This window comes from Phoenix dactylifera, chromosome 14 (assembly GCF_051530095.1).
Source record: "Phoenix dactylifera cultivar Ajwa chromosome 14, Ajwa_hap1_PhDact_Kaust_v1.1, whole genome shotgun sequence".
NCBI lineage: Eukaryota > Viridiplantae > Streptophyta > Magnoliopsida > Arecales > Arecaceae > Phoenix > Phoenix dactylifera.
In genome coordinates, this window is record NC_143203.1 from 22,190,947 (window position 1) to 22,207,117 (window position 16,171).

At 35.2% G+C, this 16,171-nt stretch overlaps 2 protein-coding genes across 3 annotated transcripts; both read right to left on the reverse strand.

Annotated features, from left to right (window-relative positions):
- LOC103709909 (uncharacterized) lies at positions 1-8,996 on the reverse strand. 2 transcript variants are annotated; one of them, XM_088710273.2, is made up of 7 exons: positions 8,589-8,940; positions 8,315-8,371; positions 8,108-8,211; positions 6,810-6,990; positions 2,928-3,387; positions 1,895-1,975; positions 1-730 (listed from the first exon to the last, which is right to left on the reverse strand). In XM_088710273.2, the coding sequence occupies exons 4-7, from the start codon at positions 6,898-6,900 to the stop codon at positions 235-237; spliced, it is 1,128 nt and encodes a 375-aa protein (XP_088566399.2). In that variant the 5' UTR covers positions 6,901-6,990; positions 8,108-8,211; positions 8,315-8,371; positions 8,589-8,940; the 3' UTR covers positions 1-234. The 2 variants fall into 2 exon arrangements, with proteins under 2 accessions (XP_088566399.2, XP_008793660.3); XM_008795438.6 differs by lacking the exons at positions 8,108-8,211; positions 8,315-8,371 and having other exon boundaries at positions 8,589-8,996.
- A 1,046-nt stretch (positions 8,997-10,042) lies between these two features.
- Positions 10,043-15,900, reverse strand: LOC103709911 (uncharacterized). Its single transcript, XM_008795440.6, has 2 exons — positions 15,629-15,900; positions 10,043-10,400 (listed from the first exon to the last, which is right to left on the reverse strand). The coding sequence occupies exons 1-2, from the start codon at positions 15,818-15,820 to the stop codon at positions 10,326-10,328; spliced, it is 267 nt and encodes an 88-aa protein (XP_008793662.1). The 5' UTR covers positions 15,821-15,900; the 3' UTR covers positions 10,043-10,325.
- Between the last annotated feature and the right edge of the window lie 271 nt (positions 15,901-16,171).

Consider the following 16,171-nt stretch of genomic DNA (forward strand, 5'->3'; position numbering starts at 1 on the left):
TTGTGCAAAAAGATGAGGATAATAATTTTTAACAGCCAATACAAGAAGCAGTAAGCCCTGGAAGCAGTTCTGCTTCCATTTACAAAGGTTTTTATTTTTTACAAGATATTAGACTACAAAATTATCTTACACAACTACACTCCTGATATCCATTTGAACCAGAATAAAGTTTAGATTTATCTCACAAGCTAGGAATTGGAAGGAGTGGGAAGAAAGTCCATAGGAAGTTTCCTTTTATGCAAATCTTAATACTGCCACTGCCATCAATGCTGCAGCTGTGAAGAGAATCTCCCTCATGCTTCTCTCGACCTTGCCCACTATCTCTTCCTCCTTGAGCTTTAGCTTGCTTGAGTTCTTACTGAGATAAATGACTGTATCTCGCAATCTGTTTACTGCCCATGAGAGCCAGAACAATCCAAAACCAAAGCTGGTATTCAGCAACTTGCCAGTGCTGAATGTTACCCTCCCATTAGCCATTTTGCATGCAACAGATAGGAGAACCGCAAGGCCCATTCCAGCAATCCCAGCAGAGAAATGGTTAAGGAGTTGGATAATCTCAGGGCCTGATTTCTTCAGTGAGATGCTTGCTGTCTTGCCCTTCTTGTCTAGAATCACAGACAGGAGGCCTTCACAGGCATGCAAATAGTTCTTATGGTAAAGATCCCGCTCTTTGCCTGCTTTTCTGTTTTGTTTCTTATTTGGCAATGGTTTCAGCTTGACATTTTCAGGGCTGAATATTTTTTTTAAAAAAAAAGTCAGGTAATGGAAAATGAACAGAAGACTGTACATGAATTAGAATAAAAGTCAGGTAAAGGAAAAGGAATAGAAGAGTGTACAACAATTAAGAGTATCATCATTACATAACAGCTCTAAGGCTAGGGAAACCCTATATAAATTCAGCCAGCAAGCCACAAGAAGACCCATGTACGACATCTGAAAATTAGTAGTCAAGGTGCGCTCCAAGACACACCCTCCTGCAAATGTGTGTCATGAAAGAAACCAACAGGGCCAATGGTTTTTCCTTGCAACAAGTATTTGTACTAATGCTTTAGTTGCCCAGCATTTTTCTGGCCTTTTAATTGGTGGCATTTTAATGGCTATTTTGTGTTCAGGAAATAGCCACTAAAAGCCAATGGCAAAAACAGATCAATAAAGTCATGAAATTCTAGATGTTTAGGCCTCAAATGGTAGCATTTGCATGAATGTATAAGGCACCTCATATAAATAAAAACTTTGAAATTCCTCTTTCGTGGATGCTAAACCTACTAAAATGTGGATACATGTGAATGTAGTATTATCACTCAGTAAAACTTGAATTTTAAGCAATCAATCGGAGAGATGACCTTTTTTTAGTATCAGGGATTTGTGCGAAGTTTTTACTCTATGGTCACTCCAGCACTCTCTTGCTCTCTAACATGCAGCAAGAAGGGATTTGAGAAACTTTCATATAGAAGATATGGCTTTACTTACAAAGATCTACTACCAGTGAGGAAATAGTGTGATGTTTAATTATATGTTTATAACACAAAAGCCGTATCAATGAATTGATCGGTAAGCTAACTTTCCTCACTCTAACTTTGCTAATAGTACTATCCACTAGTTCATTGCACATGTAGACAAGGATTGCCATATTCATGATATTATCACATATCCAGCAAATCTGTCAAACGGCACCAGCTTCCACACACAACTCATACAACTACCTCCCTTCCTTTACAAAGGTCACAATATTGTATCCACTAAACCAACTGTTAGTAATATTATAGCCAATCATACTTACACTGCATGCTACTTCAAATAAATCAGCATATTGAATATGTCCCAACAAATACAACAACATATAATTAAAAAATTAATGTGCAATTTACTGTGCCATCAAGTTATCTGAGTATACCTCTTTAAAGGAGCCACCGTTCCTGTTTGCAACTTCAAAGAAGACACTTGGTTGTTTGGTCGTGCATGTCCACGGCCCTTCCTGTTCACACAGCAGATGCACATCTTCATAAATAATACTCATGGCAATGTGAGGCAAAATTTAGACCACAGAAGTCCTTGAGTCATAGGCGAGCCAGTATGAAAATGAAACATAAAGAATACCCATGACAGTTCATGTTAAAAACTATCATGTTTTATTAGCCTGATCCGGATTTAGAAAATGATTATAGAAGTTCTAGATGTACAGTTGGTCTCGAAAAGGGGGAAAAGTATAGCAAATCCAACTTATATTCTATAACACAATTGCTCTAGGAAATGAACTAAATTCAAGTCCAGTTATGACGAACACAGGAGACATGATCAACTTACCTACACAGTTAACAGGTTATTGCAGTGAGCCACGAGAAGAAGGAAATATTTTAATCAGCATATTCAATAAGCAGAATTGTGTTTACAGTTTGGTAACTAAAACTCACAATAGTACTTTAGTACAAAACAAGAAAAAGGAAAGGTTGCCAGCCTTACGATCGCCAATATGGAGTATGGACTACCTAGCCACCTTGACAACTCTATAACCAGCATAAAGAACTTAAGCATGGAAAGCTTACATGCACTTTTCTTGTAACAAGGAGTGGATCATTTTATCAGGAGATAACTCCAAAGAATATAATGAAATTAATATAATCTTTTAAGTATCAAGAAAACAAAATATTTCTCCCAATAAAATGCAATCTAAATCTAATAATCAAGGGTTCCCGACCTGTGGGAAGGAGAAGAATACACAACTGCTAAAAATTCTATAAAGAGATTTAATGTAAATGGAAGTTTATTATTCCAAGAGCCCCAAAACTATAAAACCAAAGCAAAAAATTGAAATTGAAATTTATCATAGTCTTCAAAGACGGACATGTAAAATATTTAAGTGAAGGATGTAAATGTTGACTTGAAAAAGGATTTTTGAATTTAAGAATAGGCGATAATGATCTCTATACCTAGTAAAGTATGGAACTAGCACTGATTTCCTGTCATGATTAGTGGATCTTTTTGATATATTAAACTCTGCAGCGATTGAGAGTAGATTCTTCATCTCAGATCCACTGCCCGTGAACAAAACCTGGCCATCTGAATTTACTGTAATAAATGAAGTATGGGACAAGTTCTGAACAAAATCCAAAAGAGGCTCAGAAGCACAAAACTGCCTTTGATGGAGTAGCAAATGCTGGGAATCATCCATCCCAATCTCATAGAGGCAGAATTTATCATGCTTGGGAACATATGGCTGAGGCCACAATTCAACAGTGTGAAGTCCCATAAGGTCGGACAGTAAAGAAATATTCAGATTTCCTCCTTCAGCTATCTTGGATCCAGACCTAAGAAACTTCAGGATCTTCTCATGTTTTATGCACTGTTCCGCGATCCCAAAACTGAAAAGCACTGAGTCAGGGCGAGAATCTGTTGTCAAAAGCAAGTGCAACAAAATCATCATACAAACAACATGAAACAAAAATACGCTAAATTTACATAAATGTTTGAACAACAGATCATAAAGAAGTGTACTTCTTTCCAAAGAAAAAAGAAAATCCCACCAAATACTGAAGGCTTCTCAACCTCTTGGAAGTTGAACATCTCATCAATTACTATTATTCTTTCACTTTATTGAGAAACTCTGAAAGTTTTTTCTCATATATAAACAATCTTTAAAACACATCAGATGCTCATAAAAATAGCTGTATATAAGTAAGGTTTACATTTTTGTAAATCTCTTACAGAAAAAAATATGCTATTCTTTTTCCCAATATATTGTTTTGTTATTTGTGAGTTTATTATATGAACTATATATTATAGACTGTCTGCAAATGATAACTATTCCTGCACCCCTTAGAGTAGCATCCTCTTATAAGGTATGAGTCCTTTGATAATTGTTACCATATTTATTCTTTAATGTTCTAATAAGGTATCATGCTATGCAAATATTTTTTCCTCAAAGCTTTATCATAGCACACAAAATTGCTTATCAAAACTTCATTTCCACTTTGTAAGTCACTCCATCCTTTGGGAACTCCGAAGTGGACATAAATTCATCCCTTTTATATGCTGAAACTTACACAATCCAGTCGTCGGGCCATAATTAGAGTCAAGTGACCAGCCATCATTTAATCTTTCAAACCTCTGTCAGAATTAGGCAGAATGCAACCATGTTGTTTGCTGTCCTAATGAATCCAACTCCACATACTCACATTCACAAACAGACCACCCCAGAGAGAGAATTGAATTAATCTTGTTTAACCAGTGAATTTTGTCTGGATATTATTGACCAGCATTCAAATACCCAAACACCAAAGATAAAGCTTTTCAAATTTTTGTCCGACTCCTCTTTCATCTCCTACTACTTCTCGGAACATAATTATATAATTTACGAACTTGGCATCAACACTAAAATCGGCTTTCATACAAATCAATTCATGAACTTACTTTGAGCTACTGGTGAAGTATAAAAGGCTGCTTGTGTTTTATCTTCAGTCTTCACCATTTTATGCACCACTTTTTTAGTTTCCTCACTGGCTCCTAGATGTTCTCTTAAGGAATCCAAGCCATTGTCCAGAGCCTCTATTAAAAAATGCTCTCCCTCTCTCTTGCTCTCTTGCTACACCAATCTAAAATAAAAAATTATGGCTCTCATTTTGCTAATAACCTTCTTTCTTCTTTGTGTCGCCAAATGTTTGAAGCAATCTACTTGGCAGACTTAAATTTATTTATTGTGTACTAAGAGAAGATGTTTACAAGGTTGAGATACCTTTAGGGAACTCCACTGAGAGACCGGTTTGTCTTAAGCATGCTGAGGGAGACTCCTTTTTCATAAAATCCTCGAACATCAAGTCTGTGGTTCCCTAGGAACAAACCAATGCTACATTTTTGCTAGTTCAGAGCACTAGCAACAGAACTATGCTGCCGGGCATAAGTTGAGCGGATTATTGAGGACATAAGTTGAATGTTTCAATTGTTCCTGCTCCACATAATTTGGAGGACTCGTAAACACAAGACCTAGGAGAAGACATAATTTCCTCACAAAATTCTTGATGTCTGTAGGTATCAAAAATAAAACCTAGCTGATATATCTTCCTAGACATTGCTGCAATTACTGTTTAGAATATTTGCACAGGATAGAACTTAAGAACCTCCACTGGTGATTATGTAAAATATAGCTAGTTCAATGTATCATTGCTGATGCCAAGTCTGCTTTGCAGGGGTGTTCTTCCAGATCAGAAGAGAAACCTAAAGATGTTGCAATTCCGGAGTGCTGAGAAAACTTCTCAGCATCTAGGACTGCTGCATGAAGCTTGCCATTTGACTAGAACACTAAGAAAAGGTTGTTTAAGCTAATTCAAATGGTCATGTCACCCTCCAACTGCTGGTTATGGAGGAACCCTGTCAGTTTCATAAGGAACCCTTTTGATTTACATAAGTCATTAAAAAAAAAAACAAATTAAAGATTATGGAGCTGAAAGGACTCTTAGCTGGTATCGAGAATGCTTATCAAGTTGATGATAAATGTACCAGAGTTCCAATTGGAAATGGACTCAAGTGCATCAATCAGTAGAATTTGCAGGAATTTGTAATCTCTATATCATGCATTAATTACCTAGATCTGGACAGTATCAAGCAATAAGAGGGAAGGAAACAAGGTGATCAATCATCTTCTAGGAATATTCTTCCAAGTTGTGTTTTTTGAGTCAATTTCTAGGAGTCTCTGTAGTAGTGATGTATATGATCTATATGATCATAGCTGCACTAGCAGATGTGTTGTGTAACTAAGTCATATGTTATTTACTCTCTAAGAGAGAACATATATTGTTATTATTATCTTCTAGATGTGTCCATGTGAGAATGCATGCATGCATATGTTGGATAACAAAAGGGCATCCACATGTGCATGTCTCTTCTTTATTTTCTTTTACTTTTACTTTTGAGAACTAGGACACAAGGAAACGGCTGGAATTGAGTACAGGGTGAATGTGTCACACATGAAAACAATGCAGTTAACTTCACACTTAGTGCTAGACGTATATCCTTCTTAGATGACCAAATAAGTATCAGGCCCCAAGAAATAAACAGTTTTGCAATTGCATAAAGAAAATTTTACAAGGAATTGTACATTCTACGAACTCACTAAAGGCATTGAGCAATTTATGCAGTCAGGTTAGTGAATAAACCACTAAGAGCCTACACGGGCCTATTGGCACAAGATAGCATTAGCCCAGGTGCTTTAAACCTCCAATCCAAGCAAGAGTCCTACATAACACCAAATTGACTTCTCAGTTCCCTAATCCTGGAAGCTGATAGGCAATCTAATCCTCTTTCTCCAGCTAAAACTATACTTAGCTTAGTTACTATTTATGCTCCATTTTATATTTCTCAGTTTGAATTTAGATAGCAACGGCTTATTAAAATAAATAATTTCTGGTCTGACATATCAATTACAAAAGTTCCTCTACACATGTACATTAAGTACTTTTTTCCTTCTTAGTATCCTAGAACTGCTATTCTTTGTTCCTAGACTCAAATCTGCTCCAAGCTACTTCATCTAATGTGCTAAAGGAGAGATTTTTATAATATCATGATATACCAGAACCAATAAGTCCCATACATCAGTAATTGATAGATTCTAATAATTTAAAAATTCAATATAATTACCTATATGACTAATAAATTTGATATTTGATAACTCTCTATATAAAAAAGGCATCCTTAAAAGCAAACAAGAGTTGTCTCCCATAAGAACAAAAAAAAAAAAATACATTTCATATTTGAACCTTATCAAAACAAAGATTTCTATCAGATTAAGTGGCATTGCATAACTATGGTAAGCTGCAAACCTTGCACATTGGTTAGCACAGGATGTTTAACCATCTGATCTGGCAAAACTGACTTACTGCACTCTGGCAAAAGATGCATGGATTGCCCCATATTTTCAAAATTTTGTGCACTGAGCTGTAATGAACCAGGTTTCCATATTTCTGGTCTTTTGCCTTGAAGTGGCAATAAAGCTTGAAACTCCTACATTTTCAGATATAAATTCAACATCATAAGAAAAAAGGAGATGATATTTGAACAACTAATCATATTAAAGGCTAAACCAACCTTTCATTTTATTACAAAACTGTTGCATTCCAATACAATAATCACCATATAGTGGAACTGAAGATGCAGATAAATCCATGTGAACATAAAGGAATTAAGTTCAACACTGAAGGCAATACTCCACTTTGGCCGATAATAAGGTAGCTTAGTAGCAAATATTACGGCATGCTTATGAATGTTTATAGCAAAATTGATTTATAGGTAACTTTAGTAAATGTCTTTTTGGTTTTGAAATGGTCAAATTCAAGCTAGTTACAGCACACAAGTAAACCTTCACAGAAGCTTGAATTTGGGAACTTAAGTGTCGGTGACATTTTTGCGATTTCTATGCTAAATCAGCCAGTGAGAAAACAAACTAATTGAGTCTTCAAGTTTGATAAAATATAAAAGAAGTATCAGCATTCTTTATTTGTACCTGTGCTGGCTCTGAAAAGTCATACCATATGAAATGTTTGACAGAGAGAAGTTGCCTACGCAGGGTTTAACAAGTTATAAAATGTGGACTTTAGTATATCCATTAAATAGATTAGTTAGTGATGAAGCCTAAAGTGATCACTGCTCATACATGATCCAATAACAAGCAAACTTCGAGGAAGATTTGTAGTCATACAAGATCCAAGCATGAGAATTTAGGATTTGAAAGACAGTTTCTTTAGTTTTACCAATCTGTTGAGGTTTTGTGGATTGTTTACCATTACAGTTAACTGTTAACATATGCGGTTAGGAAGAAAAGGAGAAACTTTAAAATCAAGATTTTATTTTTAGTTGAGATTTCACAGGTATATTTTCAACTATATTTAACTGAATAACTTTGCAAATCAGGAAGGAGCACAGCAAGGAAAATGGCACATAACAGAAAAGAAAAAAAAATTGAGGACAGCTAGTATGAGAAGTTATTGATCATTTTCACAATTTTTACTGTCGCAATCATTAGGAGAACAAAATCTGATCACTGATTGTATTCAGTTTGAGGATCTTAAGATCTATACTAGGTTCAGATCCTGATCCTATTCAGAACCTGCATGAACCTGACCTCAACTTATACATATAGGAACTGAGACCTTTCATCTGAAGCAAATCTTTTGTTGCTCTGTAGCTTGGCCGGATGCTATAGTGTTGCAGCCATTTCAATTGTCTCTACATAGCATAAGATCGAAATATATTATCCAATAGGGCACGACAATTACAGACCCGTACAAAGTTTACTCAGAACTAAACTTCACCTGACCATCGTACGTACCTATAGAAGCTTCTCGCACATTGAAAAATATCATTAAATAATGAGATCCATATGACCCTGATTAAGTTGAATCGAAACTCTATAAACATGCCAAATTGATCGATATCAAATTAAAGAATTAACAAAAAAAATACAATTTTCCAAAAGCCTAAACATAAGCAGTCAAGAAACCCAAGTTATCATGAATCATAAGAATTAAAAAAAAGGGGGGGAATTTTGGATTGAGAGGCAGATCAAGAAACCGGGACGAGAAATCATCTTTCCCATTTCTCACCTTGGAAGCCCTACAGAGGCCCTTCTCCTGACAAAAATTTGTCGGACACAAGGCGGCGGAGGCCATGAGGGAGAGCTCCACCATCTTTGACGGATACCCCAATTCCGGGAGCTAGAGATGAAGGTCGAGGGGAATTTCCGCGAATCCCTGGCCTCAGAAGGCCAAGCACAAGATAAAGAATTCCCGAAAGGTGGATCCTTTGGAGGATTTTTATGGGTGGTAGAGGAAATTTGGAGGAGGGATAGAAAGGCGGAGGCGAGCGAGCGTGGGGCTTCTCCGGCTTCTGGAAATTTGTGGCCTTGGGGAATGCCCCCTTGGCCTCTTCCGCGGAAGTTTTTATCTTTTCCCTTTTGGGGGCAACGGTACTGTGAACCAGTATTTAGCCCTTGAGATGGACTCTTGCTTCTTGGTTTGGACTCGGTCTACCTGGCGAGTATTATGCCAACCGTGAGGCAAAATAAAAATGCTTCTATTGGAACACGTCGTCACTGCTCACTTTAAGAGCCGTGGAGAGGATAAATAATAGGCTTCTATTGACCCTAAAACCACTTACAGCAATTGTATACTGATTTTGATAAAATTTTCGCAAAATTAGTCCGAACCTTGTTGATATCATACATGACAAGATGCACTTGCTTTTGTCAAAATATTTGTTTCTTTTTATGAATTTTCATGGGTTTTAGCAAGATGAAGGGTTTTTTAAAGATATATATGCATGAATATAATACTTAAATTGGTCTTGTGTGTGTGTGTATATTATTATTATATTTGAGAGCTATTGAGTTGACGCATATGTAGAATATTAAACATAGCTATACAGAAAAATACTTGCTTTTCCATGCATAACAGAAACTCATTGATAATCCTTTTTCTAGTTTGAATTTTATCATCAATAACAATATCTGCTTTAGACATCCAAATTTTTAGTGCATGTGTACAGTAGTAATATATGTTGTTATGATTAGGCAGAATTTTCTTTTCCATTTATGAGGTTTTAGATATAAAACTTGGGAAGAAATGCCTTCTGAAAGCAAAATTTTTGATGTTTGCATCATAGGAAATGTAAATGAGAGAATATGTGCTTACATGCTTTAAATTCATGAAGATAAATATAAGCTAAATTGAAAATTTTCAAATAGATATTCATGTATTCCACCACCTAAGGATGATAATCTTCCATTGCTGATTGATTTTGTTTAGTGCATGATATCTTAAAAAGAATTTATCTTCTCCAATAAACAGATAATTCATTATCTTAACTATCAACTTTCAGTGATTCTCCATTCTTATAAAAATAATATACTTTGTGGCAGTTTTATCATGGACTCATGATATTGATGATTGACATGAAAAAAAGAGAGATCATTTTGCTTTTTGATTGATGACCGATCACATTTTGAATTTACTGCAGCAACTTTGTTCAGATGCCACAGAGTTGATTTTTGAAGCCTTGATGTAGAAAAGCAGAAGGGAAATATAATCAATTTTTTCGGTGCAAACAAAAGCAGCATGAACTGCCCTTCAATTTATTTTCATGCAAAAGAAGCACAACTTTCATATTCATTTGTAGCTAGTAACTACCACAGGCACCAAATGTTCAATACAAGCATAAATAAACACATCCATGTAGGATGGTTGCACCCTTATTCCAGCAGTAGATGCTGAATTGCACATTATACCGAGATCACACAAAAAGGGAAAGCAGCTCAAACATGGCAGTTGCATCATACTAACACATCAATACTCTTTGTTGCCAAAGTTCTTGCACCAAAGCTGTGAAGGAATTGGACGAACTGGATGATGAGGCCGTTGCTGCGAGCAATACAAAAACATAATAGTTTAGTGACTTAAACAAATCTGGGAGTTCTAGGACTAGCAGCTAGTAGAACATAAGGTAGCAGGACACATACATGATGGGGCATGCAAACATCGTTCCCCAAAAACAAAAGAAAGAAAAAAAGTGACATGCAAAGATTTTTCAGACCAGAAATAGCGCATTCATCGACCCGACTAAGAAAATCTGTATGGAGGTACAAATTTTACATTTAAAATAGCTTTCGGGGGGGGGAAAGAAAGGTCTAATATTAAACAAACTTCAGTAAAAAGCTATTCCTAGACATGCCAAATATTACTTAATTTAACAAAACTTGGCCGTAGTTGTCGAGAAACTATTTTCACGCTCCCAAGCATTACACAGGTTATTTTTAGATTTTGATTAAATTCATTGATTTTGATTCTTCATAATGTGGTAACAAATGGAAAACAGCAGGAACACATGCATAACAAATGTATGATAAAGAGTAGGCTAAAGGTTGTATGCATGTGAAGATTGATGAGGACGTGAGGAGAAAACTAGATCATGCTTAATCGCTATTCAAAAGATCTTGATAAACATTATCCAGGATGTTTTGCATGCTTCCCCTGCATTTCCTGCAATGTATTATTTTTTTCCAGAAGACTCTGATTCCTTCTCTAGCAAGGGTTTTGTGTACCATTTCCACTATTATGTGTGTCTTTGTTCACTTTTTTTAACTATAATGGTGGAGCTTCAAAATCAATAATTGTGTGCCCAGGTAACTCTGATTCTTGGAAATTTGATCAAACAACATTAAGATCAAAAGAATACATAAAAAAGTTTGCACCCTCTTATCTCAAAATAATATTTTAAAGAAGAAAAAAATAGAGATGGAATCTATGAAACAACTAAATATACATTTAGATTTGGCTGAGCCCTCAAAAAAATGGGGTCTTCGTTTGCAAGAACGAAAACGTTGCCACTATTTTGCTTTCCTTAGTTCTCAGTGGGCAGTCGTCTTGTAGTGTGTCAATACTAGTATGCTTCAAAATACTAATCCAATGCACTCCTATAACTTTGGTCAGTAATTTCTATCAGATATTTGAGATGAAAATGTTCTTTTAACTGATTTTAATTATTTTGGTAAAATTTTTGTTCCATTTGAGATAATAAGTCTGTTACTATGGGTGGCTAAGATATCTCAACATTATAAGCCCTAAAGAAGGTGAAGCCTAACACGGCTAAGATATCTCAACCACCGGGTTCTACTCAGTTTGGAGTGGTTTGGCCCCTTACCGACCTTAATAATAGAGAAAAAGGCATCCAGTGGCCTTCTCCTCTCTTTCCTTCAAATAGGAAGTGGGTTTTATGAGAAAAAAATCATGAAAGAGGGCTCTTCTGCCGATTTTGAGCCCAAATGCAAGCCAAATCAGGTATAATCCCCTTCATTCTCTTCATTCTTCTCTTTTTTCTCATTTTTATGCCTAAAAAAAGGGTAAATCATGCCAAAATTTGTAGTGCCCTCGTAGGAAAGAACTTTAAAACATTCATGGGAAGATTGAAATAAGTTGTACAATTCAGCCAATGAACTATAGGCAACAAAACACAGAGAGGCAAAAGGAAATGCGCTAACATATACATGCACATATCAACATTCAACAAAGACCTAGTAAGATGATTTAAATGTGCTTATAATTGGAAAAATGGCAAATAATATTAATACTAAGATACAAGGTAGCCAGTATTTTCATTCATACAAGCACAAAACATCAGGCCTTGACTTTTTGATTGCATTTGATGCATCAGGGAAAATGACAACAAAAATATTCTCCATAACCATAATCTTTAAAGTAAAAATTAAATGTCAATTTTTCCCTTGGATGTTGATTTAATCTAAGAGAAGTGTGAACATCATAATTTAAACATCCATAAATCTTAAAATAATCTTCAAAAACCAAAAAATGAAAATACAAAAAATGCTATGCCGATACTGAACCGATACACATTTGTGTATGATTGTCGATATGGTACAATTCAGTACAATACTGTATCGGTACCTAACCCATACGATACCTGGTACCAAAACTATGGACTTTGCTTGGATGTATACAAGGGCCATGAACACTTGACTTGGGCTTGAGTTTTTAAAGTGTGCATTTTCTATTAGAATATTGTATATTATGTCACTTTTCATTTGTAGATGCTGCTAGTTTCTTAAACCATTTTGATTCAATGAGTTATCAGTACCGATACCGGCACTCCAATATCACACACCCTTTCAAATACCACTCAAACATTAAAAAAAATTAAGTCCAATTAATATCCATAATGAACAACAAAAAAAATGAAAAATAAGGAAAAACTTAAGGGTTCAAAATTGTGTCCCAATATGTTACCGCTATGCAATGCCATATCATGAGTTGGCAAGGGACGAACTAGTATTTTACCAGTCTAACAGATGTCAGTACCTATGTTTGAACCCTTGATTTGATCAAAAGAGAAGACACACAAGTGATGGGAATAGTGATTATTCACATTCTGGCCACAAGATAGACGATCCATTAGTGTTCTAATCCAATTGTTAATGATAGGTCATTCAAACTCAGTATTTCACATCAAAGGTAATGGAATACTCCTTGTGCTATTGAGTGCATCACAAGGTAACATGCCAAAGAGAATGGTAAAGCAGTTGGTTGTGGTGCAAGCCTATTCCAGAAATATGGCCAGGGCAAAGCTTGCTTAACATTATTTTGAGTTGATTGAAGGTCGGACAATATCAAACACTATATTATGATAAATCAGTAACTATCATGCTATACATATGGGATGTGGACAAAAGAATAAAGTGAAAACCTAAAACATGCAAATTTGTAGGCCAAAGGTTAAACACAAAAGTGATATAAGAAATTAAGCAATTCATAAAGGAAATAAGATATGGGATGAAATATATAGTAAGTCGGGATTTAGCACCACTAAGAAAGGAAAGTACTAGTCGACTATTGTGCACAGATTTGCTTGCAACGGGAGATCAATGGTAGAGATGAGTGCTTAGAGTGGTTTTATTTTCAGTTAATGAAGATAAAAAGAAATGAAAATAATGAACCTTGTGTTTATGGGAGTCAGTATGATGCAAGGAGTTGGCTACCTAGATGTGTAGGGCTCTTCTAGAATGTTTCTGTTGCTTTTACTTTAGTAGTAGTTGATTTAGTCGTTTATAGTCAAAACGTAATTCTCAATGTTAACAAATCTAAAACTTATGGATGAATCTTAATGACATATTTAACCATTTATAGCTCAAGACAGACATTATATGCTTCTTAATATATGTGAAGATTAAAAACCAAATGAAGGCGGAGAGACAACAACATAGATAGTGGAACATGTTGAACTTCAATTTTCTTAGAACCCATCAGATTTCTGACAAGTAGAAGTCAATTAACTTGAATCAACACCGGAAGCACGAAGCATGTCACAAACATATATTTATATATGTAATTAAATGAGCCAGAAGAATAATCTTGCTTTGCTCGCCTATATTGCTAAACACCCAAACAGTTGTATAAATCACTACCCATTTAAAATTGTGAAGATCTTTTTAGAGAATGGTCATGTTAACTAGTATAGGATACTCTAGAAATTTAGGTCGTTCCCATATAAGAAGACTAGTTTAAGTTTCAAGTTTAAATACAATAAAAAAAAAGCAACATAGATAGAGAATAAGATCACTTGGCCTCTAATTACTTTCATGATAATGTATTTCAAATAAGTGATGCTTTAGTTTCAGCATGTTCAGAAGATAAGTTTTTTTTTTGTTGTTATGGATTTGGAAAAAAAATTAATTATACAGCTAGCTAGGGAATGGATAGGTCAATCCAACTAAAGAATTTACAAAGTGCAGGGATATATTGAAAATAATAAGGTATCAATGGAATGGGCAATTTCTGATACACATTTAAGTTGTTAAATGATACATCAAATAATACCTGCTTATACTCTTCTAGCATAATCAAAACCATGATTCAAATTAAAAAAAAGAAAGGTAATTTTGAAATATCTCAAGGATTAGATAAAATCTATAAATTTAAATAAGAAATTCAGACAGGTGTGCAGTGCAATCTTAGAAATTAGATATTTTTTCTGCAAGTTGCCAAAATTTATTAAAAACTGCTTTCTTATAATTTTTACTCAATTACTTACACCACCCCTAGTCAACTGCTGGCATACGTGACAGATGTTAGTATAATTCGTAGATCCTTTCAATAATATTGTCACAACTAGACTTAGAGCTCCTCCCTAAACAAGAGCCCATTTGTTTGCGACTGGTTCTATCAATTTTTGTTTCAGTTTCCCTGTTAAGTTACAATAAAATCAAGGGAAAAAGTTAAAAAATGAGACCGTGATTTTTTTTCTTAAACTTAAATAAACTTCTCATTGTGTCTGTTAACCATTTCAATCCTTAAACCTCTATATGACTAATGACAAGCAGAATTAGTAATATTTCAATTACTCCATATTTGTCAAACTGGAAAAAGTAAAATTAAATATACAAATTATAAAAAAATATTATTTTTCTTAAAAACCGCATGTATAAACCTCCATCAACAAACTTTGTCATATATTCTATATCAAATGTTCTGTCAGAACACGAGAAAGTATAACGATCCATTCCTAATTTGGCATCTTAATGTTATTTATATAATTTATATTCATTATGTAGGACTTATAGTTCCATTCCTTTTTGCCTGTCGTTTTACAGACATTATAACTCTTTATAAGTCCTACTTTCAGCACGTAATAGTCAAATCAGCACTTGAATATTGAAGAATCATGCATAATTAGACTTTCCGGTGTTTCAATATCTCCACAATCAAACCGGCGATTTGACCAGCCCCAATTTATAAGCTTGAACAGGTGCCCTAGCCAACCCTCTCGATTTCTCAGAACCAAGATTTAACAAGACAACAAACTAAAAATTCCTCTATTTTGGTAAGAAAAGAACCTCATTGCACCATTCTAGTTTGAATAGAACGAGCAATGTCCTCCGAGCAAGATAGTCAGCACATCAATTCCATTTCTTATGTAATGGGCGATCGTCATAAATAATTAAATATCCTTGAATGAAGGGAAAAAAGGCTCTTTTTTAGCAAGGGAAAATATCGTGAACAATGCCAGTAGATTGGATTTATTCACGGATGATGCCCTAGATTAAGCAATAAAGACGGTAAGAGGAGGGAGGGGTAAGAACCTCGAGCTCGGCGGACTTCATGGCGATGGGGATGCAGACGAGGAAGATGCCGAACATCGCGATGGCGGTGTTGCGCTTCCAGTGCTTGGGGCGGCAGTAGGGTCCGCCCGTCATGCTCCACACCTTTGTCCGGAAGTCCTCCGCGCCATGCGCGCCGCCGAGGTGGTGATCGACGCCGCCGCCGCCGCCCATTTCCCCCAACTCGCCTCTTCCTCTATCCCTCTCCCACCTCCCTCCCCAAGCGTTGAGAGATCTTCTTGGGACGATTTTTTTCACTGTTCTTGCAATATAACAATACCACTTATAACGAATAGAAAATTTTAATAATCTAATTTTTATCATATATTTAAATAACAAATTTTAATTATAGTCAATTAAAAATTGTCATAATAGAGCTAAACATTCGCCATTAATACTACCCATGCCATGCATGATATACGATTTTTCCTTCTCTTTCGGACTATTTCTTTAACAATATAATAATAAATAAAATATAATAAATAAAATATTTTAATAGTTAAATATTTGTTGCATATTAAACAA

Bases quoted from the DNA above. Each gene is read 5' to 3' on its own strand.
- LOC103709911 (XM_008795440.6), bottom strand. From the start codon at position 15,820: ATGGGCGGCGGCGGCGGCGTCGATCACCACCTCGGCGGCGCGCATGGC. The intron at 10,401-15,628 runs GTTCTTACCCCT...TATTGCTCGCAG, and splicing joins TGAAGTCCGCCGAGCTCGAG to CAACGGCCTCATCATCCAGT.
- LOC103709909 (XM_008795438.6), bottom strand. From the start codon at position 8,672: ATGGTGGAGCTCTCCCTCATGGCCTCCGCCGCCTTGTGTCCGACAAAT. The intron at 1,976-2,927 runs GTATAGAGATCA...CTGTGTGAACAG, and splicing joins CTAGTTCCATACTTTACTAG to GAAGGGCCGTGGACATGCAC. The intron at 731-1,894 runs GTATACTCAGAT...AAAAATATTCAG, and splicing joins ACGGTGGCTCCTTTAAAGAG to CCCTGAAAATGTCAAGCTGA.